Below are 25,252 nucleotides of genomic sequence, written 5' to 3' on the forward strand. Positions count from 1 at the left end.
CAAATCACAGCTGATCATCATAAAATAAACAGTAAAATATAAAACCTTAAAAACTAAAAGTCCAAAGTTCAATATGAAACTGTAGCAGCGCTACTTCCAGACCAACGTCTGAAATACTTCTATATGTCCAAAAAAATATAGGAAATCAGATGATAGTGCAAATGGATAGATAAGTAGAAAGAGATTCTTCAATCAGTGCTCCTTTCACCAGAGGGGGCGTTCACCACGTGGGGGGAAAAAACTCCCCTTATGGGGATGCACTCACCACAAATATGGATATAAAAAGCCTTGAATATATATGAATGAATGAATGAAAAACTTATAAAGCTCGGCGCATGCGAACTGAATCGCTTCTGGGCGCTAGTTGTTCGTGTCTCATGTCATCAAAAGAGCAGAGTTTTGATTCGTCTTCTGAAAGTCAGGTGGTTTTCCTCCAACCGAATGCTGGTTGGTAAAGCGTTCCATAGTCTAGGACCCTGAAAAGCAAACCTTCTTTCTCCTTTGGACTTGTATTTGGTTTTTGGTACCCTGACCAGATTTTGGTCGGTGGATCGCAGAACGCGATTCGAATTGTGAGGTTCTATCTTGTCGCAAAGATATTGCGGAGCCTTCCCATGGATGCACTTATGTGTCAGGCAGAGTGCTTTAAATGCAATTCTGTCTTTTACGGGCAGCCAGTGAAGGGTTCTCAACGAAGGTGAGATTGATTCCCATTTTTTTTTCCCAGTCACAAGTCTGGCGGCCGTATTCTGTACGACTTGCAGACGAGAGATTTGGTACTTTGGGAGTCCGAGGTAAAGGGCATTTGCATAGTCCAGTCTGGAATTCACGATTGTTCCCACCACGACTGCTACGTCTTCTTTGGGGATAAATGGAATAAGTCTGCGTAGTAGGCGCAACAGATGGTGCGCTCCGCTGACTACTGACCCTATTTGTGCGTCCATTGTCATGAAGGTGTCGAAGATGACCCCGAGACTTTTGACTTTGGAGCTAGGGGTGATGATTTGGCCCAGAATGGGCGGGGGTGTCCAGGTTGTTGCCAGTTGACTCTTTCGGCTGGCGTGAAACATAAGGAGTTCTGTTTTTGAACTGTTGAGTTTAAGATAACTCTTAGTCATCCAGTTTTCTATCAAAGAGAGACATTTCTCTAAACTGAGATGATGATCCTTTTTGTTGCAGATGCGAAAATACAGTTGCGTATCGTCTGCATAAGAGTGATAGAGTAGTTCTTGGCTACTGATAATATCAAAGAGAGGGCGAAGATAGATGTTGAAAAGCACCGGTGACAGGGGGGATCCTTGGGGGACTCCACATGACACCGTGCGCTTTTCCGACGTGAAACAACCCAATTTAACTGTTTGTGATCGGTTTTCAAGAAAGGAAGAAAACCATGGTAAATCACCTTCTGCGACTTCTGCTACCTTGGCTAGTCGCATCAGTAACAGTTTGTGGTCTACCGTGTCAAAGGCTGCGCTTAGGTCCAGCAGAACCAGGAGACAAGATTCTCCTTCGTCTGCGGCCTCGAGGGCATCGTCCCATATTTTGAGTAAGGCCGTTTCTGTCCCGTGTCCGGGACGGAAGCCTGATTGTAATGGATCCAGTAGATTGTGGGTATCTAGATGCTGTTGCAGCTGTTGTACCACTACTTTCTCCATTATCTTGGAGAGAACATTAAGGCCTGTTATGGGACGGCGGTGAGTTGGGTCCTTGGGATCCAGGTTAGGTTTTTTCAAGATGGGCTGGATTGTGCCCTCTTTCAACAGGGATGGCACTGTGCCTTCCTTAAATGACTGGTTTATAAGCTGTGTGATGGGTGGTGCCAGGATGTCGGCACATTCCTTCAGCAGTTTGGTGGGGATGATATCATTGGGCGATGTGCTGTTCCGCAAAGCACCAATGATATTTTTTGTGGTATCGATGGAGATCGGTTCCAGAGTGAACTTTGTTGATTGTAGAGCGTTTCTGTGGGTGTTTTGTGGTTGATTGACGGTGGGGTTGAGGGGGGTATTGTTTTGCATGATGCTTTCCCGGATTCTTTCAATTTTGTTGATGAAGAAATCCGATAGTTCATTGCAGAACTCTTGGGTGTCTGAGTTGGGGACTTCAAGACATCCTGGGTTCATGGTCTGGGTGACCATCTTGAAGAGTTCGCGGGGGCGGTTTAGGGCGCTGTTAATCGCCAAAGAAAAATGATGTTTCTTGGCTTTGAAGATTTCTTTATGATATCGTGTTGTTATTGCCTTGAGGTTATCCTCTGCAGGACTTCTTTTCCAGGCGGCTTCCGCCCTTCTGCGCTCTTGCTTCAGAAGCGACAGCTGGTTGTTGAACCAGCCGGACTTTCTTTTTCGAATGCAGGCTTTGCGTTTCGGTGCTACTAAATCGGCTGACTGTAGCAGGGCTGCGTTTATGGCGTCCAGTGTATCTGCGGCTGTTTGATGTGGATGGATTGTTTTGATTCTGTTTCCCAAGGTAGATTTGAAGAGTTCCGAATGGAGCTTCTTCTGAGATCTAGCCCAGTGTATTGTCACCGGCTTGGGTGCTTTTATCACTGGGGGAATTTTGGAGATTATGAAATTAATTGCATGGTGGTCTGTCCATGGCAATGGTTCATTTTCTAAAATGCTTATTTTCAGATTTTGTCTGAAAATTAGGTCGAGTGTGTGACCTGAAGCATGTGTTGGCCCGCATATAAGTTGCTGTAGCCCTAATCCCTCCAGGTGATCAATGCAGGCGTCCGCAATGGGATCCTGTGCGGAGTTGGCCCACAGATTAAAGTCCCCGAGCAGCAAAAGGTGTTTGCTGTTAAGGGTATAAGTGGATATAAACTCCGTTAATGATGGCAAAAACTGCCTCTGCGTATCTCCTGGATGCTGCACTCTCCACCAGCCAATGTGTTTTATATTCACTCAAACCGCCGTCACATAAAAATAGAGGGAACTCATATAGTGTGATATTGTTTTTAAAAAAACAGATTTATTGAGCCCCAAACACATCCCCTAATACAATATGCGTACCATAAATGCAAAAGTAACAAGCAAAATATATAATTGATGCCAGTACTGTGCCTGTATGCCTCTCCTGGCCGGACAGTGAAGTTGCTGAAAACAAACTTTTTTCCTGTTCCTGGTCCCAGGGGCCGTACAGAGTGTCAGGTCACTGGATTAGCGTCACGCCCTGACGCTTTTCGTCATTGGTTGACTTCTTCTGAGGGCGTGACTAGGCTAATCCAGGACCTTGTATATATCCTCGCCAGTGGAACGCATCGCTGCGCTCATTGGAGCGCATCCGTGCGCTCATTGGTTAGCTCCGGTCACGTGCACAGCCAGGACATGCAAATTACATCTATAATATCTTAATCACTTTATGCAACAAAGAGAGAAGGAAAATGTATTTTCAGAGTTACGAGTTCAACCTGTCAGTCAGTTTTTTTGTTTTTTTTTAACCAGTACTGTTTTTTTCCCTAGACTCTCCAAGAGCCTCTTTATTAGTTTACGTGCTTCTAAAGCACTATATATGTGTGTGTGTGTGTGTGTGTGTGTGTGTGTATGTGTATGTATGTATGTATATATGTGTATGTATGTGTATATGTATATGTATGTATATATATATATGACACAGTCTATGACCAACACAGCTATACGGATTGTTCCGACTACGCCAAACTGGTAGGGGTAGATAGACATGTCTCTGCCCTGACCAGGTTGACCCTCCGTCTCTGGGAAAGGGATTACTGCTTCCCTATGGCTTCTGTCCAACCTGCTATGTTATCTATCCAGGGGTTAATGTAGGTGTATCCTCCCGAGACCCGTGCAACATATATTTTACACATCTCATCCGGGTCCGGGGGAGGCAGACATTTGGTAAGTTGGATTTCCATTATTTGTAAATGTCAGAGGGATCTATTTGTGACAGTGATTTGGGACAAACGACAAAGATGTTGTTTCTTCGGTGAATTTGACTTCTAATCCCCTTAACGGTTATTCCCTCTTGGAAAGTCACTTGTGTGTGTAGGTTAAACCTTAGTACCCGAACCCTTGGATCTCGTAGTGAAATCCCCCTGGTACACTGGCTACCCAATAAGTCTTACTGCTGTGATAACAAAACAATAGTCCAACAACACACTCTGGGCACTTACCAGGCATTAATAATATTCTTATACCTCTATACAATATTATCCTTATACTTCTTTGCGATAGAAAGATAAGCAAAAGTGCTCTGAGATATCGGATTCAACTTGTCAGTCTTATTGTGTATACACTTTTTAAATTTCCTTTTGGTCCCTCAGGACCTCTAAATAGTCACTCAGGACTCTTTGTCCCTCAGGACCTCTAAATAGTCACTCAGGACTCTTGGTCTCTCAGGACCCAGACTCACCCAGAGCCTGTCTGTATGTGTTCCCCGAACACTTAAAAGTCTATCCCCTACACAGAAAAATAAGGATGGCCGCGAACACAGATCGCGGCAAGGCAAAAATAAATTCAACACTTACCGGACAGATGGCTTGACCATCCTGCCGACTACGCCAATTGTTGGTATGAACCCTTCCTAGGTTCAATAGACTACGAGATCTGACCAGGTTGTTCTTCCATCTCAGCAAGCCTGGAGATCACTCTAAAATAACTGGACACAGACACAGTGTAGTCTCTCAAAGTAATCTGATAAAGCTGTATTATTGCGTGGTTTATATAGACAAATACAATAACCTTCAAGCATAAGTTTAGCTCATACAGTACATTTTCCACAGTTTATATTGTAGAAAACAGTAATGTACTGAAAACAATATAGGACAGGAATGTGATAAGAGGCACTTTAACGTAATTTCAAGGAAAACACATATGTCCTATAAACAAGAAACCAGATAGTGTGCTAAGGCTAAGGCTAAGGCGTGAGAAAGCATTTGAGTAGAAAGCAAGCTAAAACATTTAAAATGGATGCTGCTTACAAAATGGAGTAAAGTTTGTTCATTCTCTTTCAGTGTACCTTTAATAAGGCTTACCTGTAGGTACTGGAAATATCTCCTAAACCTCTACGGTTTAGGAGATATTTGCCATATACTCTGGCGCGGACATAATCCACGCATGCCCACTGAAGAAAGGGCACAATCCGTGCCGTTTCTATAGTGCTTGTGCTGTGACCGTCTGCTCCAATGGGCTACTATGCAGGCAAACGGGCATACCTATACCTGTACGTCACTTTAAATTTGCCTACCGTGTGCCTCATGAGTGTGCTTGCGGGTCCCGGGAACTCGATGTTCCCGGGCTGCCAGCAATTGCGGTCGGCAAAGGCAGAACAGGGGGATGCCTTTGTAAACAAGGCATTCCCCTGTTCTGCCTAGTGACATGTCACTGATCTCACCGTTTCCGTGATCGGGAAAAGTGATCAGTGATGTGTCACTGGTAGCCACGGACCTAACAGTAAGAATCACTCCCTAGTACTGACTTAACCCCTTTAGCGCCACCTAGTGGTTAACCCCTTCGCTGCCAGTGTCATTTTTACAGTAATCGGTGCATTTTTATAGCACTGATTGCTGTAAAAATGACAATGGTCCCAAAATGGTGTCAAAAGTGTCTGATGTGTCCGCCATAATGTTGCAGTCACAATAAAAAAAAGAAGTCGCTGATCGCCGCCATTACTAGTAAAAAAAAAAAAAAAAAGTTTATAAAAATGCCATAAAACTACCCCCTATTTTGTAGACGCTATAACTTTTGCGCAAACCAAACAAAGCTCTATTTGTGGGCAAAAAATACCCCAATTTTGTTTGGGAGCCACGTCGCACGACCGCGCAATTGTCAGTTAAAACAAAGCAGTGCCCAATCGCAAAAAGTGGCCTGGCCTTTGGCCAGTGAAATGGTCCGGGGCTTGAGTGGTTAATTATGTTTTACTGGTATTCTAATTGAAAGTATTCTTGTTCTCTTCTCTCCTGTCAGGTATCTGGAAAGTTACCTCGCTGACTTCCTTGTTTCTGCCAATATTTACTTTATGCCAAACCTCTCCTGCGTGTTTTACATCCTCACCGATCGCCCAGATGATGTGCCTGATATTAAACTGCGTCCCGGAGTTTCCAAGGTCATCCTCCAGATTTCCAAGAGAAGCCGCTGGCAGGATATCTCTATGCTACGCATGCAGGACTTGCTTGACCTTGTCTTACCTCGGGCTGTAGAGCAAGTGGACTACCTCTTCTGTATGGATGTTGATCAGGTAAGTAAGATCCAGTATAATCTGTACCACACTGGGCTGAGGATTCCACAACCTACATGGAGGCTTACACAACATTACCAATAGCTTGATATATCATACTCCTTTTGGCTAGCTATGTTTTCTTGTTGCTTCGAAAGCCCTACTACATAGAAAGCATTCTTCCTATTCATTGCAGTTTTAAATAAATGGCTCTATAATAATATGTTGTATGTCCACTTGACCTCGGGAAGATTTACCGCGCTTAATGACCAGGGCATTACGGCACTGCGTTACTTTAACTGACGATTGAGCAGTCATGCAATGTTGTACGCAAATAACATTTTATGTAATTTTTTTCCCACAAATAAAGATTTATTTTGGTGGTATTTGATCACTTCTGTGGTTTTAATTTTTTTGCACTATAAACAAAAAAAAATAATTTCTTCATCAGTTTAGGACAATATTTTTTACTGCTAAATGTTTTTGTTAAAAAAATCCCAATAAGCGTATATTAATCGATTTGCCATTTGTCAATGCGATCACGTACTCATGCTGACCAGTAAATACTTTCCATTGTGAACATTGTGACTGCTATGTGCAGCAAGGTCTGGAGGGGTGGCCAGCAGTGGAGGCTGGTGCTCCATCATTCGGGGTGACGGTAGACGGACCTGACCATTGACCCTCGTCGCTCCAGCCCGCTCAGCTCACCATCATCCAATTATGTGCAAGCAAAAATGCAGGTTCCCCCCCCCCCCTCCCTTGCATGTGTAGCGCTACCCCCGAAGGAGCCGCTGATTGGTTTGGGATCGGCGTATTAAGTTACCTCTATGTAGTGTCTAGGGGTGAATGTAGTGAGTAGAGCAGTAATCGAATGTCCAATCTGTAGATGAAGTTTTCTGAATGCTTTATTTCTTGGTCCAACACAACCAACATCAACTTGAGGTAGACAGGTTGGTGAAAATAGAATAACTTTGCAGTATCAGGCTTTGGATAAAGAAAAGCAGTCCTGCCTTCTCTAGTTGCGTCAGTATGTCGCCACTCTAGCCAGAGTGGGTGAAGTGCCCCTGGACAGACCCCTGCCACAGGTCTGGCAGCCAGAGCGTCACTTGAGGTTTCTGGAAGGAACAAGTCTCTGCCACAGACTTGACTCTGATTGGATGTTGATGCCTCTGCCACAAGCCTAGTGAAAAGTTAAGTTGAACGATAGAGCGAATCCTCTCAGTAAATCACGTTAGGGTCACCGGTTGACAGTGTGAGTGTACCTGTCGATGTCCGGTCACCAGATCCCCGATGGTTCGTTCAAGCCCTTTTGGATAACCTGCCTCCGGGTTTTCCTCAAGCCGATCCCCCACCGAACGGCATACAGCCTGGGATCTTCTCAAAGAAGTGGGGACCCAGTAAGTCACTGGGGCCCCCTGGTAGCGTCAGTTGCTCCAGGACAGGAGGGCCCAGAGTCAGGAACTCCGCGTAGCACGGGACCCCAGGACAGGTAGGCCATAGTGTTGGGGCCCGTGATGTGTGCACACCCGGAACCAGGAACCCGCGAAGAACCCAAAACAACGTCCTCCGCCACAGAAATACCCCTTCCCAGCATGCCCCGCGAGGGAAAACTCCTCCAATTAGCTGCTGAGAAGAAGGGGCTCCACCTGGACCTCTCTGGCGCCACCTGTCGCCCAGAGATGAAACTGCATCCCTGGAACGCAGACTGACCCACAGAAAAATCCAGAATTGGCGACAGCCAAATTTGACAAAATCAAGAATGAGAGCAACATAACTCTCTCATTCCCCCACTAAATTAAAAAATAGCGTCCTTTCTGAAAGTAAAGGGGCGCTACACATGTGTTCGGGTATTCCTTGCAAAGTGAAGATTTACCTAATTTACTAAGCTCTGGAGCAACTGCACTTGCAGAGTGCACAGTCTATTTGCCTTTAGTAAATCAACCCCATAACTTTCACACAAACCAATTAATATACACTTATTGGGATTTTTTAACAAAGACATGTAGCAGAATACATTTTGTCCTAAATTTATAGACATTTGATTTTTTTTTTTGGATATGTTTTATAGCAGAAAGTTGAATAATGGCCTGGTCATGAAGGGGGTAAAACCTTCTGGAGCTTAAGTATTTAAGAAAAAAAAAATAAGATAGTTTTGAAATTGATGCCAGCAATACATCTTTAAAAAAGTTGGGACAGGGCAAGAAAAAGCTGCCAAAGTAAATGGTACTAACAAGGAAGAGCTGGAAGAACATTTTGCAACTATTTAGGTTCATTGGCAACAGGTCAGTAACCAGTAACATGACTGGTTATAAAAAGAGCCTCTTAGACCCCTTTCACACTGAGGTAAAGCGTCTGAAAATGGCCTCCCATTCATTTCAGTGCGACTTTTAACACTGGGGCGGTGCACTTGCGGGACGTTGTGAAAAGTTCTGCAAGCAGCATCTTTGGGGCGGTTTGGGAGCGATGTATACAACACTCCCAAAACGCCCCTGCCCATTGGAATGAATGAAAAAGTGCTTTGGAAGCACCACAACACGGGTGCTTTTAACCCCTTCTTCGGCCGATAGCCGGAGCTAAAAGCGCCTCGCTATAAGCTAAAAAGCGCTGCTAAAACGAGCAGCGATTTACCGCTAACGCTCAGTGGCCCCAGTGTGAATGGGGTCTTAGAGAGCCAGAATGTCTCAAAAGTTAAGATGGACAGAGGTTCACCAATCTGTGAAAATCTAAAAACTGAAAGTCAGACTAGGGTTGCACCAATTTTTTTTTTTTTTTTTTTTTTTTTGGCGAGTATGCGAGTTCTAGCATTTTTTTAAACTGTCCACTAGATGGCGCTCTAATTCCTTTCTATACAGCTGTGGCCAAAAGTTTTGAGAATGACACAAATATACATTTTCTCAAAGTCTGATGCCAATTTGCATATATACTCCAGAATAGCATGAAGAGTGATCAAATGAATTGCCATGAAAATGATGTTAATCCTATAAAAAAAAAACATTTCCACTGCAATTGTGAAGACGACTTCAGGGTGCCCAAGAAAGTCCAGCAAGCGCCAGGACCGTATCCTACAGGTGATTCAGCTGCGGGATCGGGGCACCACCAGTGCCGAGCTTGCTCAGGAATGGCAGCAGGCAGGTGTGAGAACATCGGCACACACAGTGAGGAGAAGACTTTTGAAGGGTGGCCTGGTGTCAAGAAGGGCAGCAAAGAAGACACTTCTCTCCAGGAAAAACATCAGGGAGACACTGAGGCCCCGTACACACGACCGGTTTTCTCGGCAGAATCCAGCAAGAAACTCTATGGGAGACGTATTCTGCTGAGAAAACCGGTCGTGTGTACACTTTTTGCAGAGAAACCCGTCGGGAAACTTGTCGAGCCAAAAAGAGAGCATGTTCTCTATTTCCTCGACGGGCATTGGGAAAATTTGGCTCGACAAGTTTTTTGACAGCCGAACAAGGAACTCGACGGGGAAAACGATGTGTTTCGCCCGTCGAGTTTCTCGGTCGTGTGTACGCGGCCTCATATTCTGCAAAAGATAGAGGGAGTGGACTGCTGAGCACTGGGGTAAAGTAATCTTCTCTGATGAATCCCCTTTCTGATTGTTTGGGGCATCCTGAAAAAAACCTTGGGCCTGATCCACAAAAGGGATACGCCGTCGTTTCCCTGTTTCTATCTATGGAACTGATCCACAGAATCAGTTTCTCATAGATAGGCAGAAGATCCGACATGTGTAAGGGACTTACACTTTCGAAACTTAGGATGCAGTACCGCAGCCCGCTGGGGGCATTTCTCGTCGAAATCCAGCGTCGGGTATGCAAATTAGCACTTACGGAGATCCACAAAGCTTTTACGCTTCGTTTTTTCTCCGTAAGTATTAGTTTGCCGTCGCAAAATTAGGGCTGCTTTTACAAGGTGTAAACTTAGTACACCATGTAAAAGTAGACCCTTCTTTTTTGAATTTTTTTTTTTTCCCGCCGCAACTCTTTTTTTTTTTTTACGCCCGTCGCGATTCTCAAAACCCGGCGCAACGTAAAACCGCGTTCGGAGAAGAAAAGGTGAGCGCTACCATTAGTCCTGTGTCATGCCAACAGTAAAGCATCCTGATGCCTCGTACACACGACCGGTTTCCCCGTCGGGAAAACTGACATGAGAGCTTTTGGCCGGGAAAACCGTCCGTGTGTATGCTCCCGACGAGAAAACTGCTGGGGAAAAAAAAGAGAACCAGCTTCCTTTTTTCCTGTCGGAATTCCCGGCGGACTTTTTCCCATCGGGAAAACCGGTTGTGTGTGTATGCTTTTCCGAGGGGGAATTTTTTTTTGTCACGCTGCAAATTATTGCATCATTTAATGCAGCTCATGAAAAGCGCGAATCGTCTCTCACCAAACTTTTACTAACACGAGGATCAGCAAAAGCAGCCCAAAGGGTGGCGCCGTTTGAATGGAACTTCCCTTTTATAGTCCCGTCATACGTGTTTTACGTCACCGCGCTTTGGACGGGCGGTATTTGGCCTGAACATCTGTATGCAAGGCAGGCTTGAGAGGAATCCTGTCTGGAAAAACGTATTTTCCTGCCGAGAAAAACGGTCGTGTGTACGAGGCATGAGACTCTTCATGTGTGGGGTTGATTCTCGGACAAGGGAATGGGGGGCTCACTCATAATTTTTCCCAAGAACACCATGAATGAAGAATGGTACAAAAACATCCTCCGAGAGCAACTTCTCCCAACCATCCAAGAACAGTTTGATGATGAACAATGCCTCATCCGGCATGATGGAGCACCTTGCCATAAGGCCAAATGTTGGGTCCATGGGCAGAAAAATCACCAGACCTTAATCCCATTGAGAACTTGTGGCCAATCCTCAAGAGGCGGGTGAACAAAAAAAAAACTCACAAATTCTGACAAACTCCAACCATTTACTATGCAAGAATGGGCGGCCATCAGTCAGGATGTGGCCCAGAAGTTGATTGACAGCATGCCAAGGGGAATTGCAAAGGTCTTGAAAAAGAACGCTGCAAATATTGACTCACTGCATAAACTTAATGTAATTGTCAATAAAAGCCTTTTACACTTATAAAATTCTTGTAATTTATACTTCAGTATACCATAGTAACATCTGCCAAAAAGAGCAAAAAACACTGAAAGCGGAGTTCCACCCAAAAATGAATCTTCCGCTTTTCGGAACCCTCCCCCCTCCGGTGTCACATTTGGCACCTTTGAGGGGGGGGGGCACCCACTTCCGGGCATAGACTCCTGTGGGAGACATGCCACTTCCTGTCCCCCCCCCCCCCCGCTGTCTCCTGGGAAACACACTGGTCCCAGGAGAGAGCGGGGACCAGTGAGGGCACGATGCGCTACTCGCGCATGCACAGTAGGGAACCGGGCAGTGAAGCCACAACGCTTCACTTCCTGATTCCCTCACCGAGGATGGCGGCGGGGGCAGCCGAGAGACGAGCGATTGCTCAGCCTCGGCAGCCGACATCGCTGGCACGCTGGACAGGTAAGTGTCCATTTTTTAAAAAGTCGGCAGCTGCAGTATTTGTAGCTGCTGGCTTTTAAAAATTTATTTTTCGGGTGGACCTTTGCTTTAAGGGAAGGTGACCACCTTTTTTGGGGGGGGGAGCAGATACCCTCTTTTTAGAGGGTTTCAGCTCCCACTTCCTTCCTGGGCACCTCTCCCCCTCCCTCTCGGCAATCATCAGTTGCGCAGCGTGGCTCGCACACGCGCAGTGCGTGCCTGGTTGTGAAGCCACAGCCGGGCGCTTACAGTAGTGATGCCAGCGCCGCGGAGAGGAGGGGGAGATGAGCGGGGCTTCGTTCTCCCGCATAGCTGGACTGTGGGGACAGGTGAGTGTCCGATTTTCAAAAGTCAGCAGCCGCAGTATTTGTAGCTGCCGACTTTTAATATTTTTATTTTAGTAGGAACACCGCTTGAAGCAGCAGACTTTGTGAAAATGTATATTTTTTATAATTCTCAACTTTTGACACACACACACACATGAGCGGCAGGGGAGACGCATGCGATTTGGACCACATTCAAATTGCATGCGATTCTTCGTGGCCATGCATTTTCTATTGACGCAAATTGCACCGCAAAGTATCGGTTTCAATATCTGGAGCATTCGGGCGAGTACCGATGCACGCTCAAATGCTTGGTAATCGGTGCATCCCTAGTACAGACCATCATTTCAGACACTTATAATTGAGACCTTGGTCAGAATCGATCACAATTATTGATTGATTTCATTTCTATATTTGCAGATATTCACTTCCATTTATGGCCCAGAGGTTCTTGGTGATCTGGTGGCACAGTTGCACTCTGGCTTCTACTTGGCCAACAAAGAAGACTTCACCTATGAAAGGGACCCTCGATCTGCAGCCTACATACCTCCAGGGAAGGGGCAGTTTTATTATCACGCTGCCATATTTGGTGGCACGCCGGCGCGTCTCGTTAACCTTACCTCCAGCTGTCTGAAGGGCATCGTAAGGGACAAGGAGCACAATGTGGAAGCAGTGTGGCATGACGAGAGTCATCTCAACAGATATTTTGCCTTGGAAAGGCTGCCACTGAAGATATTGTCACCAGAGTATTGCTGGGACAACCGATTGTGGTTGAAATATCATAAACTGGTCTGGGCAAAAAAACTATATTCAAAAATAAGATTATAACATAGACAGATGAGGAGGAGGAGTCATGACAACCAAGTGACCAGATCATATACCCATAAGGATCTGTGGATTTGGGTACAAAACGAGGAAGGGTTTTGACTGGAGTTCTACTTTAAGCCTAATAGATTCTGATTGGTTGCCAATTGGCAACACCAACACTTTTCCTATCATAAAGGTATCGGTTTTTGCTGGTCAATGTATTTCTATGGGTAGGTTGCATTTTTGCGCCAAATGATGATCACCAATCAGACACAAATACCTCGTCCCAAAATCTAATAACTCGTAACAAACGATTGGCGGTTGCCAGTGGCGGCCAATAATGCAGGGCCCAGGGGGGCTGCCCCTCTTATCAATTCATCCCGCCCCCTAATCTACATGCAGGGTGCCAGACACATGGGGGTAGATTCAGATAGAGATACGACGGCGTATCTCCTGATACGCCATCGTATCTCTGAGATCCGACGGTCGGATCTATGCGGCCGATTCATAGAATCAGCTTCCGCAAAGATCTCCCTAAGATCCGACAGGTGTAAGTGACTTACACCGTCGGATCTTAGGCTGCAATTCCCCTGCCGGCCGCTAGGTGGCGCTTTGGTTTTTTACGCGACGAATATGCAAATGCCGATTTCCGCCGATTCAGAAATGAACGCCCGCCGCTTTTTTTTTTACGTTGCTTGCGTTCAGCTTTTTCCGGCGTATAGTTACCCCTGCTATGTGAGGGGTATCCTATGTTAAGTATGGCCGTCGTTCCCGCGCCGAGTTTTGAATTTTTACGTCGTTTGCGTAAGTCGATTCAAAAAAGCGATGGACGCAAGTTACGCTCACGCCGAAACCAATGACGTCCTAGCGACGTCATTGGGAGCAATGCACGCCGGAAGGCGCATGCGCAGTTAAATCGGCGCAGGGACGCGCCCGATTTAAATACTACACTCCCCCTAGCCGCGGAATTTTAATTCCGCCAGGGGATTTACGATCCGCCGGCGCAAGTTTCGAGGTAAGTGCTTTCTGAATACTGCACTAGCCTCTCAAACTTGCGCGGGCGGGTCGTAAATCAGATAGATTAGCGGATCTTTAGATCCGCATAATCTATCTGAATCTACCCCATGGATTCCAATGTTTTGTTTTTTTAAGCACCAGAGGCTCTAATTGGCTTCAAAAAAGGATGGGCTCTGCACCCTGAGCCCACCCAGTTGTGTGACAATAGCGAATTGATATTCACTATTGTCTTCCTGATTCTCCTCCTGGCCAATCGTGAAGTTGGTCCCGAGAGTCCTCCCCTGATTGGCCGAGAGGAGAAGCAATCCTCCGGGAAGCACCAGGAGGAGGAGATGCCACCTGGAGGAAAGCGCTACCCGCAACCTAGATGGGGTAAGTGCAGGGCTGGTAACCTACCAACCAACCGGGGGGGGGGGGGGTGCCTGTGACCCGACCGAATGACCGATCGACCCCCCACGAAAGATATAACACCAGCCGCCAATGGAGGTTGTTCTAAACTGAAGGAAATTCTTTTATAGTTTACAAGAAGTTTTTGCTCTTTGCACTGCCTAAAATGAATTTATAACTCCAGACAGTGAAATACACAGGTGACATACATACTGTATTTGGGAGCCGTTTACCTGCCAAAGGATTTGCATTGCTGTCCATCCAGTGCTGCCATTTACACAGCCCCACTTCACTGCATGGCCAGGAAAGTCACATCATTTTTTTGGTTATAGTTGGAAGTAAAGTATTGCACCAATTACATTTTTTGAAAGTGGGCCCCGGGAGCTTATAGCCACAATGTGCTAGCATACACAGAATATTATCACATTATGGCACACTTGCCAGGCTAGTGATCCCCTCCAGTGCTGTGCTGTGCTGTGCTGTCCGCGCTCCCGTCAATCACAGGCACTGCCCATAGGTGTGCGCAGCCTATTGACCAGGGACATCCTGTGGCAGAAAAAAAATGTACTGCAGGGGATCTCTGCATTGAAGCTGAATATTGCAGCAAAACCTGGTTTTCATATTTTATCTTTTAAAGGGGTTGTAAAGGTTTTTTTATTTATTTTCTAAATAAGTTCCTTTAAGCTAGTGCATTGTTGGTTCACTTACCTTTTCCTTCGATTTCCCTTCTAAATATTTTTTTTCCTTTCTCTGAATTTCTCACTTCCTGTTCCTCCTCAGTAAGCTTGCCCCCATCATCCGAGTGTGGGATGTAGTCCCAAGGGAAGGGGCAAGCACGCTGACTAACCCCCAGCCAGAATGGCTCAGATGATGGGGGCAAGCTTACCGAGGCGGAACAGAAAGTGAGAAATTCAGACAAAGAAAAAAAACATTTATAGCCAGATTCAGGTATAGTTACGCCGGCGTATCAGTAGATACGGCGTCGTAACTCTGAATCTGCGCCGTCCTACATTTAAGCGTATTCTCAAACTGAGATACGCTTAAATGTTGCTAAGATACGAGCGGCGTAAGTCTTCCTACGCCGTCGTATCTTAGCTGTCTATTTCCGCTGGCCGCTAGGGGCGTGTACGCTGATTTACGCCTAGAATGCGTAAATCAGCGAGATACGCCTATTCACGAACGTACGCTCGCCCGGCGCAGTAAAGATACGTCGTTTACGTAAGGCATAAAGATAAACCACCAAAAAGATGGCGCAGCCAATGTTAAGTATTGACGTCGGAAACCACCGTCGAATTTCACGTCGTTTGCGTAAGTCGATTCAGAATAGGGCTGGTTTCACGTCGAAAGCATTGACTATTTGCGACGTAATTTGGAGCATGCGCACTGGGATACGACCACGGACGGCGCATGCGCCGTTCGTTCAAAATGTCATTTATGTGGGGTCATGCTTTATTTGCATAAAACACGCCCACCTCTTCACAATTTGAATTAGGCGCGCTTACGCCGGCACATTTACGCTACGCCGCCGTAACTTAGGACGCAAGTGCTTTGTGAATAGCACTTGCCTCTCTAACTTGCGGCGGCGTAACGTAAATTACATACGCTACGCCCGCACATCTTTAAGCCGCCGTACGTGAATCTGGCCATTAGAAGGGAAATGGAAGGAAAAGGGGCTAACTTTACTGTTTTGTTATTTTTTTTTTTTTTTTTTTAATTTTTTTTAAATCAGAAAAGTTCTTATTGCTCACATAACAGACATAAAGAGAAATTCAGTATGACATAGCAGCCACAACATATGTAGTACACTTCACATAAGTCTCTCCATCCAGCGACTAGCACATTTTAACAATGTCCATCATTATGCCCTCCAGTCCCACTGCCCCTTGACTAGCGAATGTTTTGTTATTTTTTAATTCATGAAACCATTTTTTTTTTACCAAAAAAGGGAGTTTGAAAAATGATTGCGCAAATGCTGTGCGAGGTAAAAAGTTGCAATGACCGCCACTTTATTCCCTAAGGTAGGGGTCTTCAAACTACAGTTGTTCAGGAACTACAATTCCCATCATGCCTAGTCATGTCTTGGAATGTCAGTGTGTTACAATGCCTCATGGGATGTGTAGTTCTACAACAGCTGGAGGGCCGTAGTTTGAGGATCCCTGCCCTAAGGTGTCTGCTAAATATAATGTTTGGGGGTTCTGAGTAATTTTCTAGCAAAAAGTTATGATTTTTACATGAAGGAGAGAAGTGCCCTTACATAAGCTTTAACTATATTTGTAATATCTGTTTTTAGTGTATTTTTATTTATTGATTTATATATGGCTTTATAATGCAACTTATTCAAGTACCGTTTGGCATACCTCCCAACTTTCTGAGATGGGAATGAGGGACACCTATCAGCAAAAGTATGCAGGCATAGGACACACCCCCTTAAAGGAGAATTGTACAAAAAAATAAGATTGGTTAAACCCACAAGTGCTTTTTTTACCACTACTATTTCTTTATATTGGCTTTTGGAATTTACAAATGCAGCAATTTAGAAATCAGATGAAAGTTTAGCGCTGGGAAACACTTTTTGATAGATAAAAAGTGCATTTTATATACAACTATATAGATCAGACCAAAATGAGGGACAAATGAGGAGAATGAGGGACAGAGGGACAAATCAGGGACAGTTGGAAGGTATGCCGTTTGGGGATCATTTACTGAAAAGTGGAGAGTGCAAAATCTGGTGCAGCTCTGCACAGAAACCAATCAGCTTCCAGGTTTTTGTGTCCAAGCTTAATTAATCTAGCCGACAGATTTTGCTCGCTACAGTTTTGGTAAATCAACCCCTTTATGTGTTATACAAGTGTGCCTTAAAAGTTAAAGCGGTGGTTCACCCTAAAAAAACAAGTTTCTACCATGTAATCCAGCATACTAGCGTGAGCTACAGTATGCAGGGCTGTCTTAATGGCATTATGGGCCCCTGGGCAAAGTAATGCTCTGGGGCCCCTACAATGGAGACAGTGAAAGTAACACAGAAATCAAGTAGGTAGGAGGTAGGGGATATCTAGGGTGTAGAGGGGTCAGAGTGCTGGGGAGATATCTGGGATGTAAAGGGGCAGCCCAGGCTCAAGGACCAGCTGCTTTGGGGAAAGGGCAGGGGGCCCCCATGCAGCTGGGGCCCCTGGGCAGTGCCCAGGTGTGCCCTCTCATTAAGACAGCCCTGATAGTATGCCTTTATTTAATTTTTTTGCGCCGTACTCACAGTTTAGTCCCGTAGTTAAGTTTCAGACTCCCCGCAGGGAGTAGGCGTTCCTATGCAGAGGGGAACATGATTAACAGCCGGCTATGGCACGTCACGCTTCCCGAAAATAGCCGGAGTAGGTCTCGGCTCTTCACGGCGCTATACGGCGCCTGCGCACAGACTAGGAGCTGACTGCGCAGACGCCGTGAAGAGCCAAGTCGTATTTTGGCTATTTTCGGGAAGCGTGACGCGCCATAGCCGGCCGTCAATCATGTTCCCCTCTGCATAGGAACGCCCATTCCCCGCGGGGAGACTGAAACTTAACTACGGGATTAAAAAAATAAAATAAAGGCATACTGTAGCTCGCGCTAGTATGCTGGATGGCATGGTAGAAAAAAAAAAAAAACATTTTTTTAGGGTGAACCCCCGCTTTAACTGTTTTTTGTTTTTTATCTAACACAATACCTTTTTTGAGGCTCTAAGATTGTGATCCTTACCATTTTTTTTAAACCTGCACATAAAGCGAGTGAATGGAACAAAAGAATTCTTCATTATATCTTCATAACCGTGACTTTTTATAGCTTTTTAGGAGAAAAAAAAAATCTAAATTGTTGGATACAATTTTAGAAACTGTTGTGGTATTTTTTTAATTTATTTATATTCAATTTTCTTCTTTTTTTTGTGGAGTTTTTGATTTTTTTTTGCTGCTGGGGTTTTCAGGCCCTTTTGTTAAATTTTTTTATATCAAGACCGATTTTGGGAATAAATTATACTTAGTTATTTTTTGTACAATAAAATGAATGTACTCTAAATATTTTCAATGTATTTATATTTATTGTTTTATAGACGGTCTTATAATGCGAGTCACAATTGTACATGTGTGTGGATATAATAAAGTTTGTTTATATATAATACAGTTGGTGGAAATAACTTTTTTCTAGCTTCTTTTATTTGTTTAGTGCTTTTGATAATATTTCCCATTGATATGATATATTGTACACATTGCATATTCACATGACATGTTTCGTCTTTATTTCATTTGGACTTGCCTCACTAATTGACAACAGCAACAGAGGAAGAGAAATAGCCATAAACTAAGGATTCCAACACCATTCTCCTCCTGTAGAACACCTGTGAGCATGCGCACACGAAGGGGGGGGGGGGGGGCAGGGACACTTAATAGTTGGTGAAACGATAGTTGGGGTGAAGTTCGGCCTTCACGTCACACACCAAGGTTAGCAGTCTTCTCAGCACAACTTCCTTATTCTTTCCATGACTGCTCTGAACCATCTGCAATGTCTTGCGGGTCCGTGCCTCTACCTCGGAGGACAGGTCACCCTGGGTGCCCAAGGCCTACGATAAAAATAACAGTTAAAAACAAAAAAAAAACACTTTACAGAACTAATTTTAGCTGGTCACAAATCACAACACTTTATATGAAAATACAGTGTAGCCCCCGTTGACTCAAAGGGGTTGATTTACTAAAACTGGAGAGGGCAAAATCTGGTGCAGCTGTGCATGGTAGCCAATAGATGTGGGCCGAAAACCTCCCTGTTCGGCTCGCACCTGAACAGAGAGAAAGTTCTGACCCAAACGGCAAACCCTATTAAAGTCTATGGGATCCGAACTTGAAAAATCAAAATTCCCCATTTTGAAGGCCAATCAGTCTCTAACTTCAGCTTGTTTTATTAAGCTTTAAAGGGGTTGTAAATGTTTGTTTTTTATTTTCTAAATAGGTTCCTTTAACCACTTAAGACCCAGACCTTTAGGCAGCTAAAGGCCCAGGCCAGGTTTTGCGATTCGGCACTGCGTCGCTTTAACTGACAATTGCGCGGTCGTGCGACGTGGCTCCCAAACAAAATTGGCGTCCTTTTCCCCCCACAAATAGAGCTTTCTTTTGGTGGTATTTGATCACCTCTGCGGTTTTTACTTTTTGCGCTATAAACAAAAATAGAGTGACAATTTTGAAAAAAAATTCAATATTTTTTACTTTTTTTTATAATCAATATCCCCCAAAAATATATAAAACATTTTTTTCCTCAGTTTAGGCCGATACGTATTCTTCTACCTATTTTTGGTAAAAAAAAAAAAAAATCGCAATAAGCGTTTATCGATTGGTTTGCGCAAAATTTATAGCGTTTACAAAATAGGGGATAGTTTTATTGCATTTTTATAAAAAAAAATTTTTTTACTACTAATGGCGGCGATCAGCGTTTTTTTTCGCGACTGCGACATTATGGCGGACACTTCGGACAATTTTGACACATTTTTGGGACCATTGTCATTTTCACAGCAAAAAATGCATTAAAAATGCATTGTTTACAGTGAAAATAACAATTGCAGTTCGGGAGTTAACCACAAGGGGGCGCTGAAGGGGTTAAGTGCGACCTCCTCTGTGTTTCTAACTGTAGGGGGGTGTGGCTGGAGGTGTGACGTCATTGATTGTGGTTCCCCATATTAGGGAACACACGATCGATGACGGCGCCACAGTGGAGAACGGGGAAGCTGTGTTTACACACAGCTCTCCCCGTTCTTCCGCTCCGGGGACCGATCGCGGGACTCCAGCGGCGATCGGGTCCGTGGGTCCCGCGGCCACGGAGCTTCGGACCGGGTCGCGGACGCGCGCCCACGGCTGGGCACCTAAAGAGGACGTACAGGTACGTGCTTGTGCCCAGCCGTGCCATTCTGCCAACGTAAATGTGCAGGAGGCGGTCCTTAAGTGGTTAAAGGGGCTGTAAAGGTAGAATTTTTTTTCCCTAAATAGCTTCCTTTACCTTAGTGCAGATGGGAAATCTTCCAATGGGTAAATGGGTTCTAGTATCAACTGTCTCAAGCTTTTGGGTTTCAATTACCATCTGTGTACCTGATGGGGAGATTTAACCTGTTAGTCCTGATGACCATTGTCTCTTGACAACACTTTTGAGTTGTCACAGGGAAAGGAGGGGGAATCTTCCACCTGTTCCGATGACAAGTGTCTAAAGCTGGCCATACACTAATAGAATTTCATACAAAAAAATTTAATTTTCATAACGTTCATTCAATTTTATAATGGTTAGTAGAGTCAAACAAATGTGTTCTTTGGTGAGAGCGTCATCGGCATGAGAGTGAGAATGTCTTTGGAGATTTCCATAACTCAATGGAAAGTGTACCTGCAGGTATTGAATACAGTGAGGGGAAAAAGTATTGGTGGAGAGATTGGAATCTGATTGATTGCTTCTGTGGACAAGTGTCTTTTAAACAGATAACAAGCTGAGATTAGGAGCACTCCCTTTAAAAGAGTGCTCCTAATCTCAGCTAGTTACCTGTATAGAAGACACCTGGGAGCCAGAAATCTTGCTGATTGATAGGGGATCAAATACTTATTTCACTCATTAAAATGCAAATCAATTTATAAAACATTTTTCTGGATTTTTTAGTTTTTATTCTGTCTCTCACTGTTAAAATAGACCTACCATAAAAATTATGATAATTTCTTTGTCACTGAGCAAACATACAAAATCAGCAGGGGATCAAATACTTTTCCCCTCACTGTATGTGTTCCAGCAATATCCAGGCTTAGTAACTACCTCCTGGGCGGAGATGCTCAAAAATAATGCCGTCATATCAATCCTGGTGCCTGGAACCATTCAGAAAGCACGTCCAAAAACTCAGAGCATTGGGGAGTACAGGATGGAGTTGGCTGCCAGGGGAGCAAGGGGTAAATAAAACGACTTTATGATGGTACTCTAGACAAAAATGGGCATATAACTTCTGCAGTGCGGGGGGAGCCCCAGTGATTGGGTAGTTTGGAAGTTTCCCCTGGATTCAGCCTTAAAACAGAACTCCAGGTATGATCTTAATTGCACACTTACATTGGTCCAGCCTAGTACAATGCAAGTATGTACTGTATATCTCATACCTGAGGGATTGCTGGGAAGCTAACAATTACTGCAGTAGTCTGTACTCGCATACATGACAGGTTCTCCTTATATCCCCATGCATGACAGGTCCCGTTTATATTCCCATACATGATTAATGATGGGACCTCTTTATATCCCCATGCATGGCAGGTCCTCTTTATACCCCCATGCATGGCAGGTCCTCTTTATACCCCCATGCATGACGGGCCCTTTTTATACCCCCATACATAACAGGTCCTCTTTATACCCCCATACATAACAGGTCCTCTTTATACCCCCCCCCCCCCATGCATGACAGGCCCTCTTTATACCCCCATGCATGACAGGCCCTCTTTATACCCCCATGCATGACAGGCCCTCTTTATACCCCCTTTCATGACAGGTCCTCTTTATACCCCCATGCATGACAGGTCCTCTTTATACCCCCATGCATGACAGGCCCTCTTTATACCCCCATGCATGACAGGCCCTCTTTATACCCCCATGCATGACAGGCCCTCTTTATACCCCCTTTCATGACAGGTCCTCTTTATACCCCCATGCATGACGGGTCCTCTTTATACCCCCATGCATGACGGGTCCTCTTTATACCCCCATGCATGGCGGGTCCTCTTTATACCCCCATGCATGGCGGGTCCTCTTTATACCCCCATGCATGGCCGGTCCTCTTTTTACCCCCATACATGGCGGGTCCTCTTTATACCACCATACATGGCAGGTCCTCTTTATACCCCCATACATGTCAGGTCCTCTTTATACCCCCATGCATGACGGGTCCTCTTTATACCCCCATGCATGATGGGTCCTCTTTATACCCCCATGCATGACGGGTCCTCTTTATACCCCCATACATGTCAGGTCCTCTTTATACCCCCATGCATGACGGGTCCTCTTTATACCCCCATACATAACAGGTCCTCTTTATACCCCCATACATAACAGGTCCTCTTTATACCCCCCCCCCCCCCCCATGCATGACAGGCCCTCTTTATACCCCCATGCATGACAGGCCCTCTTTATACCCCCATGCATGACAGGCCCTCTTTATACCCCCTTTCATGACAGGCCCTCTTTATACCCCCATGCATGACAGGTCCTCTTTATACCCCCCCCCATGCATGACAGGCCCTCTTTATACCCCCATGCATGACAGGCCCTCTTTATACCCCCATGCATGACAGGCCCTCTTTATACCCCCTTTCATGACAGGTCCTCTTTATACCCCCATGCATGACGGGTCCTCTTTATACCCCCATGCATGACGGGTCCTCTTTATACCCCCATGCATGACGGGTCCTCTTTATACCCCCATGCATGACGGGTCCTCTTTATACCCCCATGCATGGCGGGTCCTCTTTTTACCCCCATACATGGCGGGTCCTCTTTTTACCCCCATACATGGCGGGTCCTCTTTATACCACCATACATGGCAGGTCCTCTTTATACCCCCATACATGTCAGGTCCTCTTTATACCCCCATGCATGACGGGTCCTCTTTATACCCCCATGCATGATGGGTCCTCTTTATACCCCCATGCATGACGGGTCCTCTTTATACCCCCATACATGTCAGGTCCTCTTTATACCCCCATGCATGACGGGTCCTCTTTATACCCCCATGCATGACGGGTCCTCTTTATACCCCATACATGACGGGACCTCTTTATACCCCCATACGTGACGGGTCCTCTTTATACCCCCATACGTGACAGGTCCTCTTTATACCCCCATACGTGACAGGTCCTCTTTATACCCCCATACGTGACAGGTCCTCTTTATACCCCCATACGTGACAGGTCCTCTTTATACCCCCATACGTGACAGGTCCTCTTTATACCCCCATACGTGACAGGTCCTCTTTATACCCCCATACGTGACAGGTCCTCTTTATACCCCCATACGTGATAGGTCCTCTTTATACCTCCATACGTGACAGGTCCTCTTTATACCCCCATACGTGACAGGTCCTCTTTATACCCCCATGCGTGACAGGTCCTCTTTATACCCCCATACATGGCAGGTCCTCTTTATACCCCCATGCATGGCAGGTCCTCTTTATACCCCCATGCATTGCAGGTCCTCTTTATACCCCCATGCATGGCAGGTCCTCTTTATACCCCCATGCATGGCAGGTCCTCTTTATACCCCCATGCATGACGGGCCCTTTTTATACCCCCATACATAACAGGTCCTCTTTATACCCCCATGCACGACAGGCCCTTTTTACACCCTCCCCCCATGCATGACAGGTCCTCTTTATACCCCATGCATGGCAGGCCCTTTTTATACCCCATACGTGACAGGTCCTCTTTATACCCCCATAAATGGCAGGTCCTCTTTATACCCCCATGCATGACGGATCCTCTTTATACCTCCATGCATGACGGGTCATCTTTATACCCCCATACATTATGGGACCTCTTTATACCCCCATACGTGACAGGTCCTCTTTATATCCCCATACATGGAAGATCCTCTTTATACCCCCATACATGGCAGGTCCTCTTTATACCCCCATGCACGACAGGCCCTTTTTACACCCTCCCCCCCATACATGACAGGTCTTCTTTATACCCCCCCCCCCCCCCCCCCATACATGACATACTCTTTTTATACCCCCATACATGACTATTGGCTTGTATTTTATTGTATTATAACGGTATTGTCTCCCTTTTACTATTGTAAAGCGCTGCATAAACTGCACTATATAAATCCTGTATAATAATAATAATAATAAGAAGAGTGAGATCTCACAATGACGATATCTTTCCATGCTACATAGAAATCTGTATTTTGTTTCATAGAACCCAATAAAGCCATTTCACTTGTGATTCTTGGCTGTGATTGGGCCATAGAGAGTCACAAGACCCCCAGTACCCGACATATATACAGAATATACTATAAATAAATGGATATATTTATATTTTATGTCCCCCCCATGTTGGGATGTACATACCATGCGTTGCTGAGCCTGGAACTCCCTCTCCCTCTCCAGGCGATATTGTTCGATCTCGCCCTGCGCCTCCTCCTTCGCCTGCTTCAGACGCCGAGCTTTGCCTAGAGATTGAAGAAGTGATCAGCTGGGAAGATCCATCCATCCATCCCCCTCCCCCCCCCCCCCCCCCCCCCCCAGACACACAGAGACCCCAATCTTACGTTTCCTGGCCTCTGCCACCCTCTCAGCGGCTCTCTTCTCTGCCTGCAGCAGCTGTTGGATGCCCTGTGACTGGCTGGCCATGGTGCCCCTTCAATAGAATGGGATCTCTATTCAGGAAATGGCTTTTAGATGGATTTGGATCCTCTGTGCAGCTGTCACTGTGTCCTCTGTGCAGAGCCCTTCCCCCTCCCTCTGTGTTCTGCCTTCATCATCCTCCAGCATCATCACCTTATCCCTCCCCCTATAGGTACCAATGACAGACTGCACTCCTTCCCCCATCCTCAGCGTCATCTCCTCCTCCCTCCCCCACCCTATGAGGACCACTAATACACTGCTTCCTTCTCTGGTATATCCTCCATCTATTCATCACCACCATATCAGCATTATCTCCTCCATCAATAGATCAATACTATATCAGCATCCTCTCCTCCATCCACTGATCACCACCATATCAGCATTATCTCCTCCATCAATACCATATCAGCGTCCCCTCCTCCATCCATTGATCACCACCATTTCAGCATCCCCTCCTCCATCCATTGATCAATACTATACCAGCATCCTCTCCTCCATGCATTGATCACTACCATATCAGCATCCCCTCCTCCATCAATACCATATCAGCATCCCCTGCTCCATCTACTGATCACCTCCATATCAGCATCCCCTCCTCCATCAATAGATCACCACCATATCAGCATCCCCTCCTCCATCCATTGATCACCACCATATCAACATCCCCTCCTC

The 25,252-nt window shown here is 45.5% G+C and overlaps 2 protein-coding genes across 3 annotated transcripts in view; one reads left to right on the plus strand and one right to left on the minus strand.

The window, feature by feature from the left end:
* Positions 1 to 13,070, plus strand: part of LOC120913257 (N-acetyllactosaminide alpha-1,3-galactosyltransferase-like) — a 105,851-nt gene extending 92,781 nt beyond the window's left edge. For both annotated transcript variants that reach the window (XM_040323083.1, XM_040323082.1), the window contains 2 exons: positions 5,928 to 6,198; positions 12,433 to 13,070. In XM_040323083.1, the coding sequence (XP_040179017.1) occupies positions 5,928 to 6,198; positions 12,433 to 12,840 (679 nt within the window). In that variant the 3' untranslated portion in view covers positions 12,841 to 13,070. The remainder of the gene's footprint in view (positions 1 to 5,927; positions 6,199 to 12,432) is intronic.
* A 5,191-nt stretch (positions 13,071 to 18,261) lies between these two features.
* Positions 18,262 to 24,729, minus strand: ATP6V1G2 (ATPase H+ transporting V1 subunit G2). Its single transcript, XM_040323084.1, has 3 exons — positions 24,505 to 24,729; positions 24,305 to 24,405; positions 18,262 to 18,802 (listed from the first exon to the last, which is right to left on the minus strand). The coding sequence occupies exons 1-3, from the start codon at positions 24,584 to 24,586 to the stop codon at positions 18,626 to 18,628; spliced, it is 360 nt and encodes a 119-aa protein (XP_040179018.1). The 5' UTR covers positions 24,587 to 24,729; the 3' UTR covers positions 18,262 to 18,625.
* Positions 24,730 to 25,252: the final 523 nt, after the last annotated feature.

Source organism: Rana temporaria, chromosome 9 (assembly GCF_905171775.1).
Source record: "Rana temporaria chromosome 9, aRanTem1.1, whole genome shotgun sequence".
Classification (NCBI taxonomy): domain Eukaryota; kingdom Metazoa; phylum Chordata; class Amphibia; order Anura; family Ranidae; genus Rana; species Rana temporaria.